The following is a 24,597-nucleotide window of genomic DNA, read 5'->3' as shown; positions in this document are numbered from 1 at the left end:
GTGTCTGTCTAAATATGTCTTGGTATGTCTTTGTCTCTGGGTAATATTTTTTAGGTTAATTTGTAAATGAGCTCTATTTAATTGGCTTAAAAAAAGGTAAGCGCTTACAAATCAAATAATTCGAAATTAAACAATAAATTCCAGGTTCAGGTGAACTGGGAAATATTCAGTATTAAATACCTGATATTAATGTTTGTTTGTTGACCTATCTAATATAGACATGTCAGAATAATTAACATCAAGTAGAATATTTTCATTGTACCTAGGTTTAATATAAGTTAAATATTATACCTGTTACAAGTTTGTCAACAAGGAAATTACCTTGAGTGAAAAAACTTCTAAAAATGTAAATGAGATATGAGTTTATATATAAACTAGATTAAGAATAATTATTCTTTAAGAATATCTGTCTACAATAATCTCCCCAGATTGGCGTAACTTGAATTTCTCAGGGTTGTGCTAAACTAAGTATTGGAAGTCTACTAAATAATTAGGTCATTTCCAAATGAAATAAGATTTTGAAATATTTACTACTAAACACTGATTTCCTTTTACAGAAAAAAAACTAAAGAGATTTGGGACTATAAATGAATAATGTTTGATGCCATCCTAAAATATTTTAAGAAAGCAAGGGTTTTAGAAATTATCACTGGTATTTATACTCACCAATCTATAAAATGCTAATATAAAAGTTAGCTCTTGGTTGCTAAAGGAAAGCAGGAAGTGTGCTTTCAGTAAAAAAAAAAAAAAAAGATATGAAAAAATACTAAAAAGAGTTATGCATGATCAGGATTTTCTAAAATTGGATTACAATTAGTTAGATACATGGATTTTGTTAGGAATGAAACGGCCATAAGAAAACTGGTTAGAGTCAATTAGGTCCAAGATGGCGGAGCTGACTTTCACTAGACATTGAGCCTTGGTATTTACTCCCATTGTGACATATCAACAAGCTAACCATCAACATTGACTAAACCTGACCAAATGTTCTAAACGCTTTTAATTGATCTTTTCGATAAAACTTCCTAAAATGAATTCTTTTGAAGTTCCTTTGACCTCTAGCTAACTCTGGGGTGCTTCAGAGGGCCCCTGAAACATCCCAAAGAGAGATATTAAACCGTGTTTATTTGGTTGGTTAAATTACATGAAAAAGATTATCAAATGAGTAATAAATCTGCCCATGTTATAATGTATGGTAAAATTACTAATACAGATATCCTAGAAATTATATGGAGTTCTTAACATTTTGATGTATCTTGGTGTTCTAATGAGAAACCTGATGACTTCACAAAAGTTAACAAAGGACTGAATGAACCAGCGAATATGCTTATAACTTTTATGTTTTCTATCTGAAAAATTACAGGTTTGAATCTTGTGTTTTTTGGGAGTAGGGAAAACCTTCCTCTCAAACTAATTATGAAAATAATTTGGTAAAATTATACATTATAAACAAAACAATTATATTTTCTCTCTGACTCCTCCAGAAATTTGAAACTCTTAGGTTTCCAGTAAGTTTATCAAATGAGCTAGGAAGGTTATCTCACTAACAGGTACAAAAATCTCAAAAAATTTTTGAGACCTTAAAAAGAAAAGAGTTCACCTAGATTTGTTAGGCAAAATCTGTGATAAGCCTTTGGTGTGAGTTTCCCAGCCCTGTTTTATATTAAAAATTCAGTTTGAGATTCTATAAGTGTTTCAGCAAAATAAAAAGTCTATAATCAATTATGATTATATAAATCATCAGACCAAAATTAGTGAGAACAGACCTATTTTGCAAACAAACTAGCCTTAATTTGGTTATATTTGATAAAAATGAGGGTAACTTTGGGGAGAAAGAGATATTTCAAAAAATGTTAAATCCCAGTTTGTTAATGGAGGTCTGCATGTAGTAAGACTCATTTCTTGGATAGTTCCTTGCTGCTATGTGATATTAATGCAAAATTTAACTGAATTCTTAAACACCCTAGGTTTGTTTCTGAAGCTTATCTCAGTAATCTATCTTTGGATGAAGATCAGATGCCTCATGACCTGCAACCAGGACTGGAAAAAGACATAATTTAAGGGACTGTCTCCAACCTGGATGGAAGGACTTTTTATCAGGTACTCTTAACTAGCTCATGCACAATGAAACTGAAGGGAAATTAACTCTTAGATTAATTCCCACTTCCAAAGGCCCCTACACTGGATTGGTCTATAGAGAAGACAGCTGACCTGATCTCACCTTAAAATGATGCTCAAACAGGAGAAACTACACTACACCAGGATGAAAAGACAGCGACATCAGAGGTAGACAGCTTGCCCAAGATGCTGGACCTGATTCATATGATCATTTATAATGTTTTCTTGACTTCTTAGACCTTTGCATATAAATCAAATGCTTTTCTATTATAGGCCTGATCCTATGCTAGTTTTAGAAATCAATGCAATTGTTGGGTTTGTGGCCAATTACCTGTGTCTAGTTCTGGGTTACATTAGTAAATTTCTCTACTACAAGGCTCTAACTGGTTGGCCCTGAAAAAATTCACTTAAAAAAAAAATTATAGTCGTATTCAGTCACTGTGATATTACTAGATGGGACCCCTCACCGGGCCAATTAATAATGCCTGCTCTGACTCTGGCCATAAATTTGAGCTTTTTTTCTATTACTCAAGCTCAATCAGAACGACAAGATAAGTTTCAGCAAAGGAAAAAGAAATCTCCCACAATTATGAGAAAGATTCATATAGATAACACCAGGCTATGATAATTTTGGTTTAACGTCTCCTCTGTGTTGGAAACAATTAAATCATACTAAGGATAATCAGTCTAGTAACACTAGAAAACTGGGCTATGTGCCTTATAGATGGTGGTGTGAATGTATAATTTCCCTGAAAGATAAAGATTTGTACAGAGTAGACTAAGTCAGACGACCTGGGATATACTGGGCTACATCTAATGGAAGCTCTTAACTTAAGTCTTACTTGTGACTTTACTAATACTGCTGGCTATGTTCTTTATATTTCACCTGTTTTACAAAATTGCTGTTTCTTACACTGCCAAATGTGTGACTGAGGCCTCTGATAGAATAATATATAGTTCCCTATGAGATCAATGATGATAACAGTGTAACTCTAGACATGAGAAAAAGCAACAAGAGGGAATGTTTTCCTGGACCAAGAGGCTAGTAAGACAGGTGGTCCAGAGAATTTTGGATACTGTTTTATGGCCTAGTCCAGTAACAGCACATTTTGTGGCCTGTCAACAAAATCTTTGCCAAACCTGAGAATGGACATTCTCAGCACCATGGGATAAAATGGTCATGAAATGCCCCCCTCAAAATCATGGTCAAGTTTATGAGCAAAAAGGGGCTCTGCCAACTGAAGATTGACACTTGCCATCTACATCTACAGAGATTAAATCATGGCCACTGCAACTGCTGACTTTCATTGGCCCTGAAAGGAGTTCCGAGTGAAAATCAGGAATGAGGCACTCGGTGCTCTGAGAAAAGCTGGCAGAACAGGCCTCCAGATAGTTAGATCTTTTCAGGAGATTTTATGAGTCCCAATTCTTGCATCTTCTCATACCTAGAGAAACACTGACGTCATTAATGGTGACATCTGCTTTGGCTATTAAGGAAAATTTTACAATTAAAAGTCAAAATAGAGTACTCAGCTATGGTTCAGACACCCTGGGAAATAAACAGGTGTTACTATGGGTGTGATTTCAGATCAGACGTTGTACTGCTAAACACTGGAGTTTTCTGAGTCATGTCAGGCTTAGATGCCACCATTCTCAAAACAATGTCTGCTGGAAGCTAGTAACTTAAATACCTTACTTTTTATAAAACTAGGCAACTGGCCACCTGGCTAAAAGTCTCCCCAAAATGCCAGGTCCAGACTGAGTTTCAGGCCTATTCTTCTAAAAAGGAAGAGATTTATTTTGTCTATTAAAATTCCAGTTATCCCTCCTCCAGCTACTTCTAATTGGGTCTATTACAACAAAATGGCAGACCAAGAGATTGAGATTTTAATCATACAAAGCTCAGATCTAGGACTTGGACCTCTAGAATACTTCCAACTCAGTGTCTCCTCTCCAAGCTGAGGCAGTCCTATGCCCCATTTTGACAGGAAGTTATCACAGTCATAGTTGCCCTGTTCCCTAAATTAAAACTGAGCAGGACCCTGTGGGGTGGCGACTCTGGAGTACAGATCTGCTGTGTGTTCTCCATTTCTCACCTGTAGGATATAGGCTTCATTCAGCCTCCTTGACCTTCCCTGAGTTCCAAAGGGTGGATTCAAATGATTGCTAATCAGGGAAGGGAGGGAATACAGAAACAGAGGAGAAACAATCAAATGGTGGTACAGCCTTGAGACTGGGTCCCAGTTCCTACCCAAAGAAATATGCATAACAATGTCTTTTGAGTTCTTCTACAGAACTGGAGCCCCCACCCAGGTGGAGGATGGTAACTTCAGACTAAACAGAAGATTCCTGGAGCACAGCTTTGTTGCTTCACCACCAGCCAATCAAAAAAAAAAAAAAGTCACAAACCCTGCAGCCCTCACCCCAAATGTTGCCTCCTGTTTCTGGGGACCAGTGATGACCATCCTGTTAGGTCTCCTGTTTGGCCCCTGTCTATTTCTTCTCTGAGAGGCGCCAACAGTTTCAAACTAAATTGCTGTTACTACAAGAGTAAAAGCTGGTTTCAGATGTGGAACACCCCAACTTAGATCAGGTAGAGAGAGACTTCTGCTCTGCTAGGCAGGCCTACGCCCAGGCACAGTAGGAAGAAGTTACAGAAGAAAGAGACCTCCACCCCTATTCCCAAGAAACATCTTGAGTATGAAGTCTCTCAGGGGGGGAGTTGTTAGGGGAAGCACACTGATTGAAACCGCCCACCCTGGCCAGGCACCATAGTAACCATTTGCATGAGTTGTTTTATGACAGGAGATCCTGATAAGGAATACGAAACTAATAAGCTACCACCAACCGGAAGAGTTCGGGAAAGGTCAAAAGGAGACACCACTTGGCTGTCCACTTCCCAGAATCCCTCTTGCTAGCATCCATCTTGGCTGAGCGATGCGTGCACCACCAGGAAAGACTCTGAATTAGAATGATTGGCCAAAGACCACCTGGAAACTAATCCCATCACCATAAAACCCAAGACTGCGAGCCACGCGGCAGAGCAGTTCTCCTGGTTTCCCTTACCTTCCTGCTCTCCACTCGGGTGCCCTTTCCCAAGAAAACCTCTTGCTTTGTCAGCACATGTGTCTCCTCGGACAATTCATTTCCGAGTGTTAGACAAGAGCCCAGTTTCGGGCCCTGGAAGGGGTCCCCCTTCCTGCAACATTCCTACCTGCTTTACTATGATGAAACAAATTTTCACAAATTGAAGTGAAGTCATTCTGGGGAAGTCATTCTGACTTATATATAAGTTAAGTTGAATTTTTTTTTCTTACCAAATTAGACAAGGAATTTTTATGCTTACACCAAATGAGTCATCCAAAATAACATAATATGATGATGTTTTAAAACTTACAAAATAACTTATAGTACTATCAACACAATTCAATAGGAAATGTGAAAACACACCATATCTGACTAGGTCAAACATCTGCTATTTTGGTAAAGTGTCCACATTGAAAGCAGTTTAAAAAGCAGCCCCTGTTTTTCTAAAGTAAAGTGCATGCATGATAAGTTGCTTCAGTCATGTCCGATCCTTTGCGACCCTATGGACTGCGGCCTGCCAGTCTCCTCTGTCCATGGAACTCTCCAGGGAAGAATTCTGGAGTGTGTTGTAGTACCCTTCTCCAGGAGACCTTCCTAACCCAGGGATCAAACCCTTATATCTCCTGCCTTGGCTGGCGGGTTCTTTACCACTAATGCCACCTGGGAAGCCCAAAGAAAAGTAATGACAGTGAATAACTCATCATATTCTTTGAATATTACACTGCTTTCACACAAATTCAGGAGAATGATACCCTGAACACAACTTATTTCACATTAGTGAACAAATCTAAAATTTTAATGAAGTTTTGACTTTTGGCCAGGAGATAAACTGTCTAACCTCTTAAACTCTAATTCTAAAAATGGCTCTATGACTTGTCTTTAAGTTTAAAAAAAAAAAAAAAAGTATGAAAAGCATGAAATACACTTGTATTTATGTCTGAATTCAGAAACTAATGAGAAACTAGTTAACACAGGGAGCTCTACTCAAAGCTTTGTGGTGACCTAAATGGAAAGGAAAGCTAAATAAGAGGGGATGATGTAGACATGCATTCTTAGTAGTATCCAACTCTTTGCAACCTCATGGACTGTAGCCTGCCAGGCTCCTCTGCCCTGTCCATGTCCTGTATGTATATATACATGTAACTGACTCACTTTGCTGTTATAGTAGAAACTAACACACCATTGTAAAGCAACTCTACCCTATAAAAATCAATTCCAATTTTATGCTAATTAAAATAGCCTGTTCAAGCATACATTGTACATCTGCTTTAATTATTAAAGAAAAGGGCACACTGCCCAGAGGTAAAGAATGTCTGCCTTAAAAATAAAAATGAGTTGATCAAGTCCTGCAGGAGCTCTTCTCCTCCGCTACATGGCCCTCCTTAGACTGCCCAAGAAGCGTGGGACCTTCATCGAGTTCCGGAACGGCATGCTGAACATCTCACCCATCGGCCGGAGTTGCACCCTGGAGGAGCGAATCGAGTTCTCCGAACTGGACAAGAAGGAGAAGATCCGGGAGAAGTTCGTGGAAGCCCTGAAAACCGAGTTTGCCGGCAAAGGACTGAGATTCTCTCGTGGAGGCATGATCAGCTTTGACGTCTTCCCCGAGGGCTGGGACAAGCGCTACTGCCTGGACAGCCTGGACCAGGACTGCTTTGACACCATCCATTTCTTTGGGAACGAGACCAGCCCTGGCGGGAACGACTTTGAGATCTACACCGACCCCCGGACAGTCGGCCACAGCGTGGTGTCACCGCAGGACACGGTACAACGATGCCGCGAGCTCTTTTTCCCAGAGACAGCCCACGAGGCATGACCAGGGCCCACACCTGCCCCTCAGAACTTCCAGGGAGCTCTGCCCACGCCTGAGAGAGCCCCTGGCCCTGGCGTTGGGGGGTGCCGAGGCACCTCCTCTGGCCCAGGACCCCTGCCTCGTGTTACCTACTGAAGGCCCAGCTCTGTGGGCCCGGGGTCTGTGTGGATGGCCACCCGCAGCTGGTCAGCTCCTGGTGGGCCTGGCTTCCGTCCTCCAGCCTGATCCGATGGCCCTGGCTGCAGCTGCTGCCCGGATTCTTGGCAGAATAGGTTTCTGTCTACGCGGGACGAGTGTGCGAGTGTTGGTACGAGATAGAGCCTGCCCTGCCTGCCTGCCTACCCTCTGTGGGGTGCAGAGCAGTGGGGACTGTGCACATTCGTGAGAACTTTATCTCATGGACATTAAACCCTGTGGAGCGTGAAAAAAAAAATAAAATAAAAAAAATAAAAATGAAATGTCTCCCCGGAATGCCAATACTGGTACTCCTTCTATGTAAGACTCCCTTCCCAGGTACTAAAGCCATACTGACTCACTATGGATGTGCTGATCTGTTTTTTTGAAAACCTGAAGGACTATATTCCTGACATGTTTGATGTTCTTTGTTCTCACAAGATATAAAACTGTCCTGTAAACCATGCTTCTCCGGAGTAGCTCCTCAGAGTTATCTGAGAATCTGTCATGGGGGCTGTGGACCTCAGTTTGGTGCAAATAAAATTCTTTTGTATTCCAATGACAATTTGCTTATTGATTATTTTTATTGACAAGAAAAATGCAAAAGGAGAGAAATTACTTATTGGTGTTATTGTTCATCAAAAATGAAGTAGAGGATTTCCATGGTGGTCCGGTAGTTAGGAATCAATCTTGCCAGTGTGGAAACCAACATGCTATGTGCTGCCAAAATACAATGGATATATACATAGGATAGACAGTCCCATTCCGAAAGGGAAAAATAGGAGTGAAGAAAGAACAGGTCCCACATAAGTGCTCAGCAGTCAGAGAAGCCACCGCAGTGAGTCGCCCGGGCAGATAGAGATAGCTTGTGTGGAGCAGCGAAGACCCAGAGCCGCCACATAAATAAATAAATAAAATTTTTTAATTAAAAAAAAAGTAAAACATGAAGACTTGGAAAACTCTCAGCCTATTTATGTTGTGAAAAATGAGAAAGCAAGATTGAGACAGGCTAAGGGTATAACCCAAAGTGATTGTTTCTTAAGGCGACTGGTATCAGATCAACCATCTGGACAGAAGTCATTCTTGAAGAGAGCCAGAAGAATGAGCCTGAAGGCAGCTCAGAGATCTTTAGGGCCGCCTGAACTCTCAGAAGGGCTGAGTACAAAGGCTCTGGAAGTGGAGCAATTTCACCAGGGGTGCCTCCTGCACCTACAGAACCTTGGCATGTCGGGCCCAGTGTGGCCTCACGTCTTAGGTTCACGCCTTGCACTTTGGCACCATGCTCTTTGGCCACACTGGGTGTGGGTTCCAGCTGGCAGGGGTAGCTGCCACTCCAAAGGTAGCAAACTCTGGCAACAAAGGTAGCAAACTCTGGCAACAACTTTCTTCATCAGCAGAGTGCAAGGGCCCAGGGGCATGGCTGCCTCCACCTAGGTTTCAAAGGGCAGGGCCACCACAGAGAGCCGTCTTCAGGGTCCAGGGGAGTGAGGGTGGGGCACTCCACTGACTTCACACTGGCAGCGTCACCTGCACTTGACCTCAACCAGGAAAAGAGACAGAGTTAGGACTGCAGCCCCGGAGGGCATGGAAGACAGGGCGTACAGCTGAAGAGGATTATTCTTTAGTCTCTAAGGCTTAGTTTTGTTTGATTCATTGGGTTTTAGACTTACCTGGGATCCGTTCATTCTTCGTCCCTGTTTTTCCCTTTTGGAATGGGACTGTCTATCCTATGTATATATCCATTGTATTTTGGCAGCACATAGCATGTTGGTTTCACAGGCTCACAGCTGGAGAGCAATGTGCCAGAGGAGGAATCATACTTGAGTCTCACTCCTATCTTATTTCAATGGTATATATATGAGACTTTGGATTTTAGATTTCGTACTAAAATAAGTTAAGACTTTTGGCTGTTGGTATGCAATGAAGGTGTTTTTCATGTGAGAGGAACACGAATTGGGAGGGGGCAGGAGTGAAATGCTACAGACTGAATGTGTGTGATCTCTTACACATGACATCAAAAGAACAAACAAACAGAAATACACTTTATCAAAATTTAAAAAGCTTTTGTGCATCAAAGGACACTATCAAGCAAATGAAAAGACAACTCGAAGAATGAGAGAAAGTATTTGCAAATCATATATTGGATGAAAGTCCAGTGTTCAGGCTATATAAAAACTCTGACAGCTCAACAACTAAAAGACAAGTAACTCAATTTAAAAATGGCAAATGGGGACTTCTCTGATGGTCCTATGACTGAGACTCTGCATTCCCAAAGCAGGTGGCCTGGTTTCAATCCCTGGTCAGGGAACAAGATCCCATGTGCCACAACTAAGATCCAGTGCAGCCAAATAAATATTTTAAGATACATAATATACATGTAAATAGAAATGGTCAAAGAACCTTAAGAAAATATACACACACACAAAAAAAGAAAATATACAGATGGTCAACAAGCACATGGTAGGGTGCTCAGTCATCATTATTAGGAAGTTGCAAATCAAAACCACAATGAGTTGTGGTATGTGAATTATATATTTATAAAGCTGTTAATAAACAAAACTTGTGGACATAAATTCCAGCCCCTCTGAACTTGTCAGCATTATCTTGGCAAGTTACTTGACTTCTCTGAACCTTCCTTTGTAAATTGTAAGTTTTTCTTTCCTTCTCATTTATTCAATGTTTATACACAGTATCCTTCTCAAGGGGGAACTAAAAAGTCAAAGATACATCACAGGCTACACTTGCAACCTAAAGCTATTGGTAAATGATCAAGTGGTTCCTGTTGATAGGGATAGAATAGGATAGTTATACAGGTAGTTGTAGAAATCTCAGTATGGGATTATAGATAGAGAGGGAAACTGAGGGAACTTTGGAAGACCCCTGTAAATTAATGTTTGCTCAAGAAAGCTGTCAGATTATCATGGAACAGTGCAGGCTTGCTTAAATATAATGCCATAAATAAAAGCATGAGATATGCCACATGTCATTAAGTGAAAGAAAAAAATGAAGCCTGATTGTAAAGCAATTATCCTTCAATAAAAAATAAATTAATTTTTAAAAAATGAAGCCTGAGTTATGCTGGTCGAGTTCAGCAAGGTAACAATCCTGAGGATCAAGAATAGAAATTTGAGGGAAAGGTGACATTCCAAAGTAGGAGACCCTCATTATACGGATGTCTGAGATGATTTAACACACTTTAGTATAAATTACCACCCTTTTGCTAATTTGAATAAGTGCTATGACAGTCCTAGTTTGACCTCATAGGGGCAGACAGTCTCCTGCCCTGTAAGAAGAAGGAGCTAGTGATGTAAGCCTAACAATCTTTTCCTCCTCCCCCACTTATGTGGATTATCAAATTGCAGCCCACTTAATCCTGGGGTTTTGTAGCCCACTTAATCCTGACAGCTTCCCTAGTGGCTCTGATGGTAAAGCGTGTGCCTACAATGCGGGAGACATGGGTTCAATCCCTGGGTCAGGAAGATCTCCTGGAGAAGGAAATGACAACCCACTCCAGTATTCTTGCCTGGAAAATCCTATGGATGGAGGAACCTGGTAGGCTACAGTCCGTGGGGTCACAAAGAGTTGGACATGACTGAGTGACTTCACTTTAATCCTGGGGTAGAGCCCCTTTGCCTGCCTGCTTGCATCTTTCACAAGCATCCTCTATTAATAAATCTACATCTTGCTTACCACTTGGCCTCTCACTGAATTCCTTTTGCACTGAGACACAAAGAACCTGAGCCTCAGTAAGTCCAGACACCAGGTGAGTGATTCTGATTAAAAGACTGCGGGTTCAAGTCCCAATCTGAGTTTAGGCTGGGTGTGAGTCTGGGCATATAGGTTCAAGTCCAAATCAGAAGTGCATGGTTCACTGTCAAACTCTGAAGTATTTGGTTTAATTCAGATTTGACTACAACAGTGGTTTTCGGTTTTGTCTGAGACTCTCGGTCACATCCGCACAGCTTACTATGTACCAAACCCTATTCTGAGCATCTTATGAATACTATCTCATTGAATCTTCATAATAATCACAATAAGATAGATACCATTCTTTTTCCTTTACGGATGAGAACACCGAAACCAAATAGTTATATATCTTCCCCAAAGTCACAGATAGCAGTAAGTAATTAGTTGAGCCAGGATTGAACTTCAGGCCATCTGGCTCCAGAGTCTATTCTCTTAACACTTTGCTCTGCTGCCTCTCAAATAACCAAGTACAAGTAGGCCATACATCCACCACACACACACTCCTACACAGCATCTACCTGCCTACAGAAAACTGAAATAAAAGCTTCACTGGAATACTTACCCAGAAGAATGTCCTATAGTATTTGCTGTAAATAGCCCCTTCCCTGGTGGCACAGTAGTAAAAAAATCTGCCTGCAATGCAGGAGACACAGCTTTGATCCCTGGGTCAGGAAGATCCCTCGCACAAGGAAATGGCAACCCACTCCAGTATTCTTTCCTGGGAAATCCCATGGACAGAGGAGCCTGGCAGGCTACAGTCAATGGCATTGGAAAAGAGTCGGACTTCAAACAATTTGCTACAAATATTCTATATATAATAGTTTAATGCTAACATGACCCTTTAAATTGATTAGACAACAAAATAACTCCTTGACTCACTAATAGATAGTGGTGCACAACTTATAAAACACAAGATTAGAATAGCAAAACTCTTCCCCAGTTGGTCAGAATTTCCTTTATTCTGCTAAGTTGCTGATGAAGAAAGTAACCTTGATAACACTGAATGGATTTTAGAAAGTTTAATGATCTTAAACAAAATAGAGCTCACTATTTGAAAATGAGGGCTCTTCTTACATGGATCAACATAATTCTTTTTTCCTGAGTAGATTTAGGAGCAGGATTGAAATAGCCTGCCCCAGTAGCTGCCTAAGTCATACCCACTCTCAGGACAACACAACTCAAATCCAACTTTCTCATAAGTCTTTCCTAACCACTGAAATCAATCTCCCTCTCCCTTGGGGCTTCCCAGGAGGCTCGGTGGTAAAAGAATCCACCTGCCAATGCAGGAGACTCAAGAGATCCCTGGGTCAGGAAGAACTCCTGGGGTAGTAAATGGCACCCGCCCCCACCAAGTATTCTTGCCTGGAAAATTTCATGGAGCCTGGCAGGCTATAGTCCATGGGGTCACAAAGAGTCAGACATGACTGAACACACACGCACATGCAAATATTTGCTTCTTTCCTCCAGGGTAACTTACTGGTCTGACCTCTTACTTAGACTGTAGATTGCTAAGGAGATGCCTTTTTCTTTACTTCATATTCCTCACCAGGCCTTGCATATAGGATGCATAATAACATTTACTGAATTGGATTAAATAGAATTGATGTGCTGCGCTTAATTGCTCAGCCATGTCTGACTCTTAGCAACCCCATGGACTGCAGACTGCCAGGCTCTTCTGTCCGTGGGGATTCTCCAGGCAGAATATGGGAGTGGGTTGCCATGCCCTCCTCCAGAAATAGAATTGATAGTAATTCCTTAATAGTATTTTAGTAGAAAGGAAAAAAGACACTAAAAGAGTCTGTAAAAGACAGCTAAATTGATTAGAAGCATTTGATCTGAGAAATAAAACAGGGTGGGAATTCCCTGGTGCAATGGTTAGGACTCAGCACTTCTCACTGTTGCAGGTCAAGTCCTGCAAGCCTCATAGCTGTGGCCAAAACAAGCAAAAACAAACAAAAAAACCCACTAACCCAAAACAGTGTAGGACTAGGGACTGTCTTTTTGTTATCTTTCCTGTTGAACCATTTCAAACCAGACATATTCATTACTTTGAATTCATAGATTCAATACTTACTAAAGAAAAAAGATCCAGTTGGATAAGCTAACATCTAAATTCCTCCAGCTCTAAAATTCAGACTTCAGAGCCAGGAGTGAAGGCTTCCATACCAGAATTACAAGATAACTATTGGAAGTTCCTCCTTCATCACAACCTAGTCATCATTTCTGCACAGTCCTCCTCAGTAATCTTTAAAGTAACTGGGAACTTTCTTCACTGACCTGTGTAATTACTAAGTTTCATGGCCTTTTGTTTTGAATCCATTAGAACTACTTGAGAAATAGCTGGTATGAGAATACTCTCCTTTCTGTCTTACTGAAAGCAAGACATAAATCTCCCCAGTGAAAGGTACTGTACGATCATAAACTTGTATTTGGCAGCTACAAGAAAAAATCGCAGAGACTTCAGAATTTTCAGGAAATCTATAATGGAATTCTACATTGTGGAATTGTCACTTTATCCCCCATAACAGTGTAGGGGCTGTTTAAATAAGAGGGAGAAATGAATGTGAATTATTTGTGAACTTCCATTATCTGTGATCTCCCTGCCTCTTAAATATAAAGGGTGACCATTAGCGACCCACGTGACAGAAGTGTCTTTCCAAGCACCATAGTGTCTCACAAAAAGCCCCAGTTCATCTACAGTTAAGGACTGAATTGAGGGGCTTCTCTGGTGGCTCAGTGGTAAAGAATCCGTCTGCCAATGCAGGAGACACGGGTTTGATCCCTGATCGGGGAACATCCCACATGTCTCAGAGCAACTAAGCCAGTGTGCCGCAACTATTGCAGCTGTGCTTTATTTATTTTTATTTATTTTTTTTTTGCAGCTGAGTTTTAGAGCCAGGAGCCGCAGCTACTGAAGCCCACTCACCCGAGAGCCCGTCCACAACAAGAGAAGCCGCACCGACGAGAAGCTCAAGCCCTGCCACTAGAGAAAAACCCACCCAGCAACGAAGACCCAGTGCAGCCAAGAACAAATAAATAAAAATTAATTTTTTTTAGAAAAAAAGAACTGAAGTGATAGAGAACTAACGAGAACCTAGTCTACGGCTCAGGGAATCCTGCTCCGTGCTCTGCGGTAACCTAAATGGGAAGGAAATCCAAAGCAGAGGGGACATATGCACACCGAGAGCTGATTCACTTCGCTGTACGGTGGAAACCAACACAACATCGTAAAGCAAATGTTCTCCAAAAAAAATTAATTTTTAAAAAAAGAACTGATTTTCCTTAAAATACATATAAGGGACATTTATTAAGCTCTTCCTTCACACGAGACCAGAGTTGGGTCCTTTATTTCAATAAACAATATGTAAGATTTTTGTTTTACATCACCACTTATATATTGAATACTCACACACATCAGCTACTGAACAAGATTACATAGGTCATCTTTAGGCAAGGTGATCTTCTTCCCACTTTATTATTTATCGGGGGGGCAATGATGTTTTTAACCTGGATAAAGATACAATAACTAAAGCATAATATATGTTTTTTGCAAGTTCTAATAGATGGAGTGAAAAAAAAAAAAAAAACTTATCCAAATCCTGTTCTTTCTTGTGGAAACAGTCTCCCCCGATATGATCAGAATTTTCCTGGGGCTTGATTATTGCTGCCCTTGAAAGGACAAAACTTCCTCCTCCTCCAGAAACCATGCAGAGCTCAAACTGAAATCTGATATAGCGTCCTTTTCTCAGCCTGCGAGAACAATTGGCCTTCTCCCGAGGTTCCTTTTATACAAGAAACTACATCCGCATCCGTTAACCAGGGTGGGGGAACCATCAAGTTTCAAGAAAGCCTCTGGACTGAGGACACTGCCAGTTAGCCTTGTAACTTTAAAAGGAATTGATCACATTTACCAAAACAAGTGGCAACTAACCCTCCAAGGTCGGCCCGCGAGACCATGAGAAAGTGAGGAAAAGATGAGTCTCGCAGCGCACCCTAAACTAGAAAGCTCCCCTCTCGGCTGGGTTTTTGTCCCTCCCAGATTTCTGAGCTGACGAGCAATCGTTCCGCACTGCAGCCTGAGCCAATTGCCAAAGACCTAGCCAAGCCCAGCCCAACGGAAGGAACGGTTGTTTGTTTCTCTGCGATAAAGGAGCCTTTCCTTGTTCTCGCTTTTATACTCGCCAGTCTTTGATGGAACAATCTCCCAGAAGCAATTTAGAGTGACTGGTTAAAACGAAATATACCCAAAGCTCGCAGCAACAAAAAAATGATGAAATTCCTTCTGTCCGTCTTCCTGCTTCTGCCCTTTTTGCTCGTCTGCATCGTAGAGTCTCTCCTGAAGCTCTTTATTCCTAAGAAGAGAAAATCAGTCACCGGAGAGATCGTCCTGATTACCGGAGCTGGACACGGAATTGGCAGGCAGACTGCCTACGAATTTGCCAAACTTAAGTGCAAACTGGTCCTGTGGGATATAAATAAGGTAATAGTGCTTACTGCTTTTTACTTTCTAGTACCTTTCATCTGTGTTGCATTTTGCTGGCAACAGCCCCTTACAGCATCTCTGTTAAGTAAGTAGGAAAAAAATTACTAGTATTGCCATTTTATAGAAGGGGGAAAAACATGCATCATTTAATGTGTTGGTGTTCACACTAGTGGCTCAGATGGTAAAGCGTCTGCCTACAATGCAGGAGACCTGGGTTCAACCCCTAGATCAGGAAGATCCCCTGGAGAAGGAAACAGCAACCCACTCCAGTACTCTTGCTTGGAAAATCCCATGGACAGAGGAGCCTGGTAGGCTACAGTCTATGGGGTCCCAAAGAGTCAGGACACCACTGAGTGACTTCACTTTCACTTTTTTCACATGATAAGGAACCTAGAGAATGTAAGATTTCCAGTTATTGCTTATCACTAAGTTGACATTATAAATTTGTCTTCAGTTCAGTTCAGTTGCTCAGTCGTGTCCAGCTCTTTGAACCTGATTTCACTAATCCCTCTGGCTTCTATTTTTTGACTGTGAGCAGCATGTGGGATCTTCCCCAATCAGGGATGAAACCTGTGCCCTCTACATCGGGAGGGTGGAGTCTTAAATCTTATCCTGTAGGAAAAGTCATGGCTTTAGCTAGTGTGTTAAAAAAGAGGTTTGCACCTATTAAGAGAAAAATCTTGCAGCTACTGAGATAAGTACATTTAAAAGATACCCAACAGAAAGCAACATTACTTTGTCATAGTAATTTCCAAGAGAAATTTTTAAATCACCTTTTAGTTAAAAACAATGGGAAAAAAAAAAACTTTCAAAGTAATTCCCAGAATAGGTGTACCCTGAGGAAGGGAGATGAACTTAGACTCTTACCTTTTATTATTTGACCAGTGTTGGATGGACAAAGGGGCTTGGGGGAGCCACACGATGCCAAGAAACACCATCCCTTAAACAACATCCAATGCTATAAACAAGAATTCAGGGGGCTGAGGTTGGCTGAGAGCTAACCTGGCTTCCCTGGTGACTCAGAGGGAAAGAATCCACCTGAAATGTAGTAGCCGCGGGAGATATGAGTTCAGTCCCTGAGTGGGGAATATCCCTTGGAGGAGGGCATGGCAACCCACCCCAATATTCTTGCCTAGAGAATTCCATGGACAGAGGAGCCTGGCAGGCTACAGTATTTAGGGTCGAAAAGAATCTAACACAACTGAAGCAACTTAATACACATGTACGAGAGCTACCCAGTGAATGGGTGATTGAGATGCCATCAACAGATACCATTCACTGTCTGTTGCACAAATGTTAAGAACACAGTGGCAAACAAGAGATAGCGTCCCCTGCTCTCAATCTCGTAGGAAAATAAGCATAAATAATTACATGTCAGTGAAAGGTAGAAACTAGGCCCAGCCTCCTCTGGACGTGGTCACAGCAGTAAGTGGCAGGCAGAGTGGTGTGGTCAGATAACTCCGCACTTCATGGCTAACTTACTCAGCATCGTGGGTAGTTTCCTAGAACCTTAAGTTCCTTTACTGCAAAATCAATAAGATAAGCGTACTTTCCTTAGAGGGATGGGAAATAAATAACTCACCCAAAGCATGTAGTAGTATCTGCCATGTGGTAAACACACCAAGTGTTAGTTATTATTATTCCTTCACAAAATGAAGTTTAAGCTAAAGTTCAAAGGTGTATGAGTTTGGTTATGCGTCTAGATTCGTGACTCCCAGAGCCCAATGCTAGTTTGTACAAACTTTTTTCTGATCTGGAGTGAAGTACATTTGGTGGTGGTGGTGTAGTTGCTAAGTCTTGTCCGACTCTTTCGACCACGCAGACTGTAGCTTGCCGGGCTCCTCTGTCCATGGGATTCTACAGGCAAGAATACTGGAGTGGGTTGCCATTTCCTTCTCCATTACTCAACAAATACTTATTGAGCACCTACTATCTGCCAGAAACTTCTAATGCAGAACTGAGGATACTGCAATGAGGAAAACGTTATGAGCTAGGGACAATAAACAGTATATACTAAAATATGTAATTGTTGGATGTTTTTAAGTATAATTGAAAAATAAAACATGAAAGGGGATAGGGACTCTGCCTATACTGTGGGGATGGCAGAGGTGGGAGTGTTGATCTTGTACAGAAGGCCTCACCAAGATGGAGGCAGTTGAGTCAAAGTCAGAAGAGGCTGAGGGTACAGTGAGTCTCTGGCTTATCTCTGCAGAGAGGGATCCACAAAGGCAAAGCCTGGCGTAGAAGGGAGAGAAGTCAAAGAAAGCTCTGTGTTACTGTTGTTTGGGTGCAATAGTAGATATTAGCCACCAGCCACTTGTGGCTGTTTAGTGTTTGAAATGTGACTTGGCAGAATTAGAATGTGCTTGAGGTATGAATGGCTTCCCTGGTGGCTCAGATGGTAAAGAATCTGCCTGTAATACAGGAGACTAGGGTTTAATCCCTGGGTCGGGAAGATCCCCTGAAGAAGGAAATGGCAACCTGCTCCATTATTCTTGCCTGAAGAATTCCATGGACAGAGGAGCCTGGTGGGCTGCAATCTATGGGGTCGCAGAGTCAGACATGACTGAGCAATTAACACTTATGCTTGCTTATAGATATAAATACTCATGGGATTTCAAAGACTTTCTTATTAATTACTTTTACATGGATTGCATGTTGAAATGATTATATTTCCTAATAATAAATATTTCAAAACAATAATATTTGGGGCATAATAAGTTATATAAAGGGGATCCCCTGGTGGCTCAGATGGTAAAAGCGTCTGCCTGCATTGTGGGGGACCTGGGTTTGATCACTGGGTCAGGAAGATCCCCTGGAGAAGGAAATGGCAACCCACTCCAGTACTCTTGCCTGGAAAATCCCATGGATGGAGGAGCCTGGTAGCCTACAGTTCATGGGGTGGCAAAGTTATATAAAATGTACTAAATTAAAAAAAATTTAATGTGCTACTAGAACAGTTAAAATTAAATATATGTGGCTCACAACATATTTCTGTGGGATGGCTCTGGCATAGAAACTGAAGGAACAGCAGCTTCAATTATGAAGGTTCCTGTAGGCTGTTTGTGCTTCAGCTTTTACTAAGGAAGCCAGTGGAGGGTTTGGAACCAGTTTCTATGAAGAGGTTCCTCTGGCTACTGGGTTGCAGGGAAAGCAGATAGGAGACTATTGTGATAATCCAGGTAAGAGATGGGCTTGCCTGGTGGCTCAGCTGGTAAAGAATCCACCTGCAATGTAGGAGACCTGGGTTCGAGCCCCTGGGTTGGGAAGATGCCCTGGAGAAGGGAACCACTACTCATTCCAGTATTTTGACCTGGAGAATTCCATGGACTACATAGTCCATGGGGTTGCAAAGAGTCGGACATGACTGAGCAACTTTCACTTCACTTCAGTAGATAACGTTGGCTTGTCAGACCCAGCTGGTAGTAGCAGAAGTGGTCAGAAAATTAAGGATAATATAGGGAGCATGTATTATGTGAAATTCATTTAATTTGAATAATTTATCTTTTACTTTGAGATGATGTTCTTCCTACTCTTCGGTGGATTATATATATAGATATAAATCTATTGTTCAGTTGCTCAGTCATGTCCAACTCTTTGCAACCCCATGGACTGCAGCACTCCAGGCCTCCCTATCCTTCACCATCTCCAGGGGCTTGCTCAAACTCATATCCATTGAGTCGAGGATGCCATCCAACCATCTCGTCCTCTGTCATCCCCTTCTATCTATATATATCTATTTATTTAATGAAATTACAGTGATAGTAAATATAAATAGCTGCTGTGTTAGTTTTTAACGTCCTTAATTGGCTAAATAGAAGTTTGGCAGTCCTAGTTCTGTATATTCACCCGTCTACTTTTCATGGAGCTTACAGATTGTAAAAAGTCTAAGAACCATTAAACCTGACTGGGGAAGGAGAATAGGTGGAAATTTCAACAGTCCAGGCGGCAGAACCTGAAGAGGTAAACTCTGGACTGGTAGATCTGTGGAGAATGAGAAAGAATGTGAAGGAGAGCTTAAGATTGTTTTAGAACCCAATTGAAAGGGTAGGAAGGGGCCATATCAAATGCTTTTCACCTAGGGAACAAAGATTGTTCCCGGGGCAATTTCAAGGGTTAACTCAAGTGGCAAGGATAACAATCTCCAGCTCTCCAACAATCTCCAGCTCTCCAACAATATCCACCTCAGAATGTGAGGGACAGAGGTCTTCATATTCAGCATGAAGTCTACAAAAGAATTTGAATTTAGGGAGGGATTGAGGATGTCTTCTTTTTTTATTCTACTGAGGCTAACGCTATGAATGATTCGTTCTGTTTTATGCAGATAATCCCATATTTCTTTTTTTTCTTTTGACTGCGCTGCACAGCAAGTGGGATCTCAGTTCCCTGACCAGGGATCCAACCCGTGCTGCCTTAATTGGAAGGTGAAGAGTTTTAGCTAGACCACCAGGGAAGTCCCAATTCATTATTTCCTGACCATTCTCACCCCATGCTTGGTTAGGTAAGCTTGGAAAGATACATTTACAATAAGGAGTGAGCACATAGTATATATTAGACAGCGTATTAAAAAGCAGAGACATCACTTTGCCGACAAAGATCCTTATAGTCAAAACTATAGTTTTTCCAGTGGTCATATACAGATGTGAAAGTTGGACTGTAAAGAAGGTTGAGCACCAAAAAATTGATGCTTTCGAACTGTGGTCCTGGAGAAGACTGTTGAGAGTCCCTTGGACTGCAGTATTCTTGCCTGGAGAGCCCCATGGACAGAAGAGCCTGGCAGGCTACAATCCATGGGGTCACAAGTCAGACACGACTGAAGTGACTCAGCATGCACATGGAATACACACATACATAGAGTCACAGAGTATGACACAACTATGTAAAGCAACTATACTCCAGTAAAAATTAATTTTAAAAAAGTATGTGAAATTCATGAATACAAGCTCAGTATTTTAAGACTTTTGTCTTTTTTTGGAAAGCTTGCCTTCAATTCAGTTCCAAATAAGAGAAATTCGTTGTAGTACAGAGTGAAGTGTGCCTATATCCCTGTCAAAAATGCATTAGTTAAATTCTTGTCCAGTCCTAGACCAGAGAATCTCAATACCCTTAGGTGTTTTCAGCTGTGTGTATAATCTGCTCATGTCGTTTATCTTGTTCTCCTTGCCCTTCTTGCTTTTTGCAGCATGGACTTGAGGAAACAGCCGCCGAATGCAAGAAACTGGGCGCAAAGGCTCATACGTTTGTGGTAGACTGCAGTAACCGAGAAGATATTTACAATTCTGCGAAGAAGGTAAAATTCTTTTAAATTTGGTTACAATCGTATTGTGCCAAAACTGGGGAGGATTTGGAGATGACCCAGCTATGATGTAGGCAAAGTAAACAGAAGTTCTGTGGTTCCTCCAAGGTTGTCCAGCTAGCCAGTGGCAGACCCTGAACCTGAAACTGAGGCTCCCAGACTGTAGTGTGTTCTGGAGTTTTCCGGGGAACTTGGTCAACTAATTAGCTTGTTAACTAATTACTGTAATGGTAGAAAGGTCGTTTGGACCTGGGAAAATTCTTTAAAATACACATGCCTGGACCTCACCTCTAGACACTCGATTCAATTAAACTCTCAGCCTGCTTTCATTATTAAGAAATGTGAAAGCCCTAGGGTGGGATATTATGTGATGATGAGGAGCTGAAGGATGAAGGTAAGGTCAAGAGTGTCATTGGCAATATAAAGCAGTAATTTATATTTTGTCCCTGATGTGTACGTGTGCTCGGTCATGTCTGACTGGACGACGCTCTGGACTATAGCCTGCCAGGCTCCTCTGTCCATGGGATTTCCCAGGAGAGAATACTGGAGTGGGTTGCCATTTCCTTTTCCAAGGGCTCTTTCTGACCCAGGGATCAAACCTGGATCTCCTGCATTGCAAGCAGATTCTTTTTTTTTTTCTTTTTTTTGCAGGCAGATTCTTTACTGTCTAAGCCATGAGGGAAGTCATGAATTTTTATCTTGAGTCCTGTTACTTTGGAGGCATAATGGGCTTCATCAGTTCAACCACACAAAATATCCTCTTCCTCTCAGGAACTTAGGGGCATTGTTCTGAACAACAGTTTTTAAATTGTGCTGGAGATGAGGATACAAGTACACAGAGTGTTTGTCAAGGGCCAGACCACTCGGCTTGACCACCCAGTAATTTACATACAACCTGATGAAATTCATTTCTGACTGCTGAGCGTTTAGCAGTGACACACTCATGCCCTTCTGAGTCGGAGCCTTCACTCCGACTTCCTTTCTGTCTGAAGTGGTATGTCTTGGGTTCTGAGGTCAGAGAATCTGGGAGAGTTTCATCTCCGTGTGACCCTAGATATACACGTGACCTTGGGCAAGAAACAGCCCTTCTGTGTTTCATGTTTCTGACCTTTTTAAAATGAGTGTATAAGAGTTACTACTTCATAGAATGGTGAGAATTAAATGGGATAAATAATGCAATCATGTAAAATGCATAGCATAGTGAAAGGCTTTAATGGGCTACATACTACCTCTCCTTCAGTCCCCCAGCTGCTGGGGGGGCTACTGGTCCATGACCTGTTAGGAACCAGGTTGCATAGGAGGTGAGCAGTGGTTGAGCAAGTGAAGCTTCATCTGTATTTACAGCTACTCCCCATTGCTTGCATGACCACCTGGACTCCGCCTCCTATCAGATCAGCAGTGGCATTAGATTCTCATTCTCATTAGATTCTCCCACTGTGAATTGTTGTTTATCTGTCACTGGTTAGGTTTTTGTTAGCCAGATGCCTCTTGGGTTCTAATCATTAGAGAGCAAAGTCAAGAGACTGAATTGCAGAAGAAAATTTCTACCAATTAGACTTACAGGCGGGACCGTTTTGAAATTAAGGACTTAAAAAAAAATTTTTTTTCCCACTTGATACACAGGTTACAAAACTACTTTTTTTTCAAGTCTAATAGAAAGAGTTATATTTCATTAACAGTTATTGCTTGCAGACCTATTCCCAGACCTCTAAATGTTGCAAATATTTTAATTTTATTTTTGAAGGTGAAGGCAGAAGTTGGAGATGTTAGTATTTTAGTAAATAATGCTGGTGTAGTCTACACATCAGATTTGTTCGCTACACAGGACCCTCAGATTGAAAAGACTTTTGAAGTTAATATCCTTGCACATTTCTGGGTAAGTATGATTTCTTCTACCAAAAACATTCCCTTTTGTGTAACCCAAGGATTAACTTTAAAGTGAAGCTTTCAGCAGACATAAGGTTGAATCAAATCAATTTTCTCCAGATACTGAGAATAACATTATACAAAGAAATCATTTTACATCCTGTGACCAAATCCTATCAATCATTCTTCTTTTCCCTCAACAAATATGAATAATTTGAATTAATAATAAGAATAAACTTTAGGTATTATATATGTTTTAATTCTAAGCTAGATTTTTACATTTCTGCGACTCCTGCTTTCTTTTGGTCTCCATTTGCATGAAAAAAAATTTTTTTTCCAGCCCTTCACTTTTAGTCTGTATGTGTCCCTTGTTTTGAGGTGGGTCTCTTGCAGACAGCATATATAGGGGTCTTGTTTTTGTATCCATTCAGCCAGTCTTTGTCTTTTGGTTGGGGCATTCAACCCATTCACATTTAAGGTAATTATTGATAGGTATGGTCCCGTTGCCATTTACTTTGTTCTTTTGGGTTCACGTTTATACAACCTTTCTGTGTTTCCTGTCTAGAGAAGATCCTTTAGCATTTGTTGAAGAGCTGGTTTGCTGGTGCTGAATTCTCTCAGCTTTTGCTTGTCTGTAAAGCTTTTGAATTCTCCTTCATATCTGAATGAGATCCTTGCTGGTATTACTTTAAGTATGTCCTGCCATTCCCTTCTGGCCTGAAGGGTTTCTATTGATAGATCAGCTGTTATCCTTATGGGAATCCCTTTGTGTGTTATTTGTTGTTTCTCCCTTGCTGCTTTTAACATTTGTTCTTTGTGTTTGATCTTTGTTAATTTGATTAATATGTGTCTTGGGGTCTTTGTGTTTGATCTTTGTTAATTTGATTAATATGTGTCTTGGGGTGTTTCGCCTTGGGTTTATCCTGTTTGGGACTCTCTGGGTTTCTTGGACCTGTGTAACTATTTCCTTCCCCATTTTAGGGAAGTTTTCAGCTATTATCTCCTCGAGTATTTTCTCATGGCCTTTCTTTTTGTCTTCTTCTCCTGGGCTCCTATGATTCGAATGTTGGGGCGTTTCACATTGTCCCAGAGGTCCCTGAGGTTGTCCTCATTTCTTTTGATTCTTTTTTCTTTTTTCCTCTCTGCTTCATTTATTTCCACCATTTTATCTTCTGCCTCACTTATCCTATCTTCTGTCTTCATTAGTCTACTGTTGGTTCCCTCCAGAGTGTTTTTGATTTCATTTATTGCATTATTCATTTTTAATTGACTCTTTTTTATTTCTTCTAGGTCCTTATTAAACATTTCTTGCATCTTCTCAATCTTTGTCTCCAGGCTATTTATCTGTAACTCCATTTTGTTTTCAAGATTTTGGATCATTTTTATTATCATTATTCTAAATTCTTTTTCAGGTAGATTCCCTATCTCCTCCTCTTTTGTTTGACTTGGTCGGCATTTTTCATGTTCCTTTACCTGTTGGGTATTTCTCTGCCTTTTCATCTTGTTTAGATTGCTGTGTCTGGAGTGGGCTTTCTGTATTCTGGTGGTCTGTGGTTCCTTTTTATTGTGGAGGTTTCACCCAGTGGGTGGGGTTGGACAGTTGGTTTGCCAAGGTTTCCTGGTTAGGGAAGCTTGCGTCGGTGTTCTGGTGCGTGGAACTGGATTTCTTCTCTCTGGAGGGCAATGGAGTGTCCAGTAGTGAGTTTTGAGATGGGTCTATGTGTTAGGTATGACTTTGGGCAGCCTGTATGTTGACACTCAGGGCTATGTTCCTGCGTTGCTGGAGAATTTGCGTGGTATGTCTTGCTCTGGAACTTATTGGCTCTTGGGTGGTGGTTAGTTTCAGTGTAGGTATGGAGGCTTTTGGATGGTCTCTTATTAATGTTCCGTGTAGTCAGGAGTCTTCTGGTGTTCTCAGGTTTTGGGCTTAAGTCTCCTGCCTCTGGGTTTCAGTTTTATTCTTCCAGTAGTCTCAAGACTTCTCCAACTATACAGCACTGATAATAAAACTTC

At 41.2% G+C, this 24,597-nt stretch overlaps 2 protein-coding genes across 2 annotated transcripts in view; both read left to right on the top strand.

Annotated features, from left to right (window-relative positions):
• The first annotated feature begins 6,568 nt into the window (after positions 1–6,568).
• On the top strand, positions 6,569–7,451 carry LOC122428148 (phosphomannomutase 1-like). The gene has a single exon (XM_043447959.1). The coding sequence runs from the start codon at positions 6,578–6,580 to the stop codon at positions 7,019–7,021; it is 444 nt and encodes a 147-aa protein (XP_043303894.1). The 5' UTR covers positions 6,569–6,577; the 3' UTR covers positions 7,022–7,451.
• Positions 7,452–15,012: 7,561 nt separating this feature from the next.
• HSD17B11 (hydroxysteroid 17-beta dehydrogenase 11) overlaps positions 15,013–24,597 on the top strand; it is a 34,421-nt gene continuing 24,836 nt past the window's right edge. Inside the window, exons 1-3 of the mRNA XM_043448160.1 lie at positions 15,013–15,419; positions 20,605–20,712; positions 22,463–22,594. Coding sequence (XP_043304095.1) covers positions 15,207–15,419; positions 20,605–20,712; positions 22,463–22,594 — 453 coding nt within the window. The 5' untranslated portion in view covers positions 15,013–15,206. The remainder of the gene's footprint in view (positions 15,420–20,604; positions 20,713–22,462; positions 22,595–24,597) is intronic.

Source organism: Cervus canadensis, chromosome 26 (assembly GCF_019320065.1).
Source record: "Cervus canadensis isolate Bull #8, Minnesota chromosome 26, ASM1932006v1, whole genome shotgun sequence".
NCBI classification, from domain to species: domain Eukaryota; kingdom Metazoa; phylum Chordata; class Mammalia; order Artiodactyla; family Cervidae; genus Cervus; species Cervus canadensis.
This window is presented reverse-complemented; position numbering and strand designations above follow the sequence as displayed.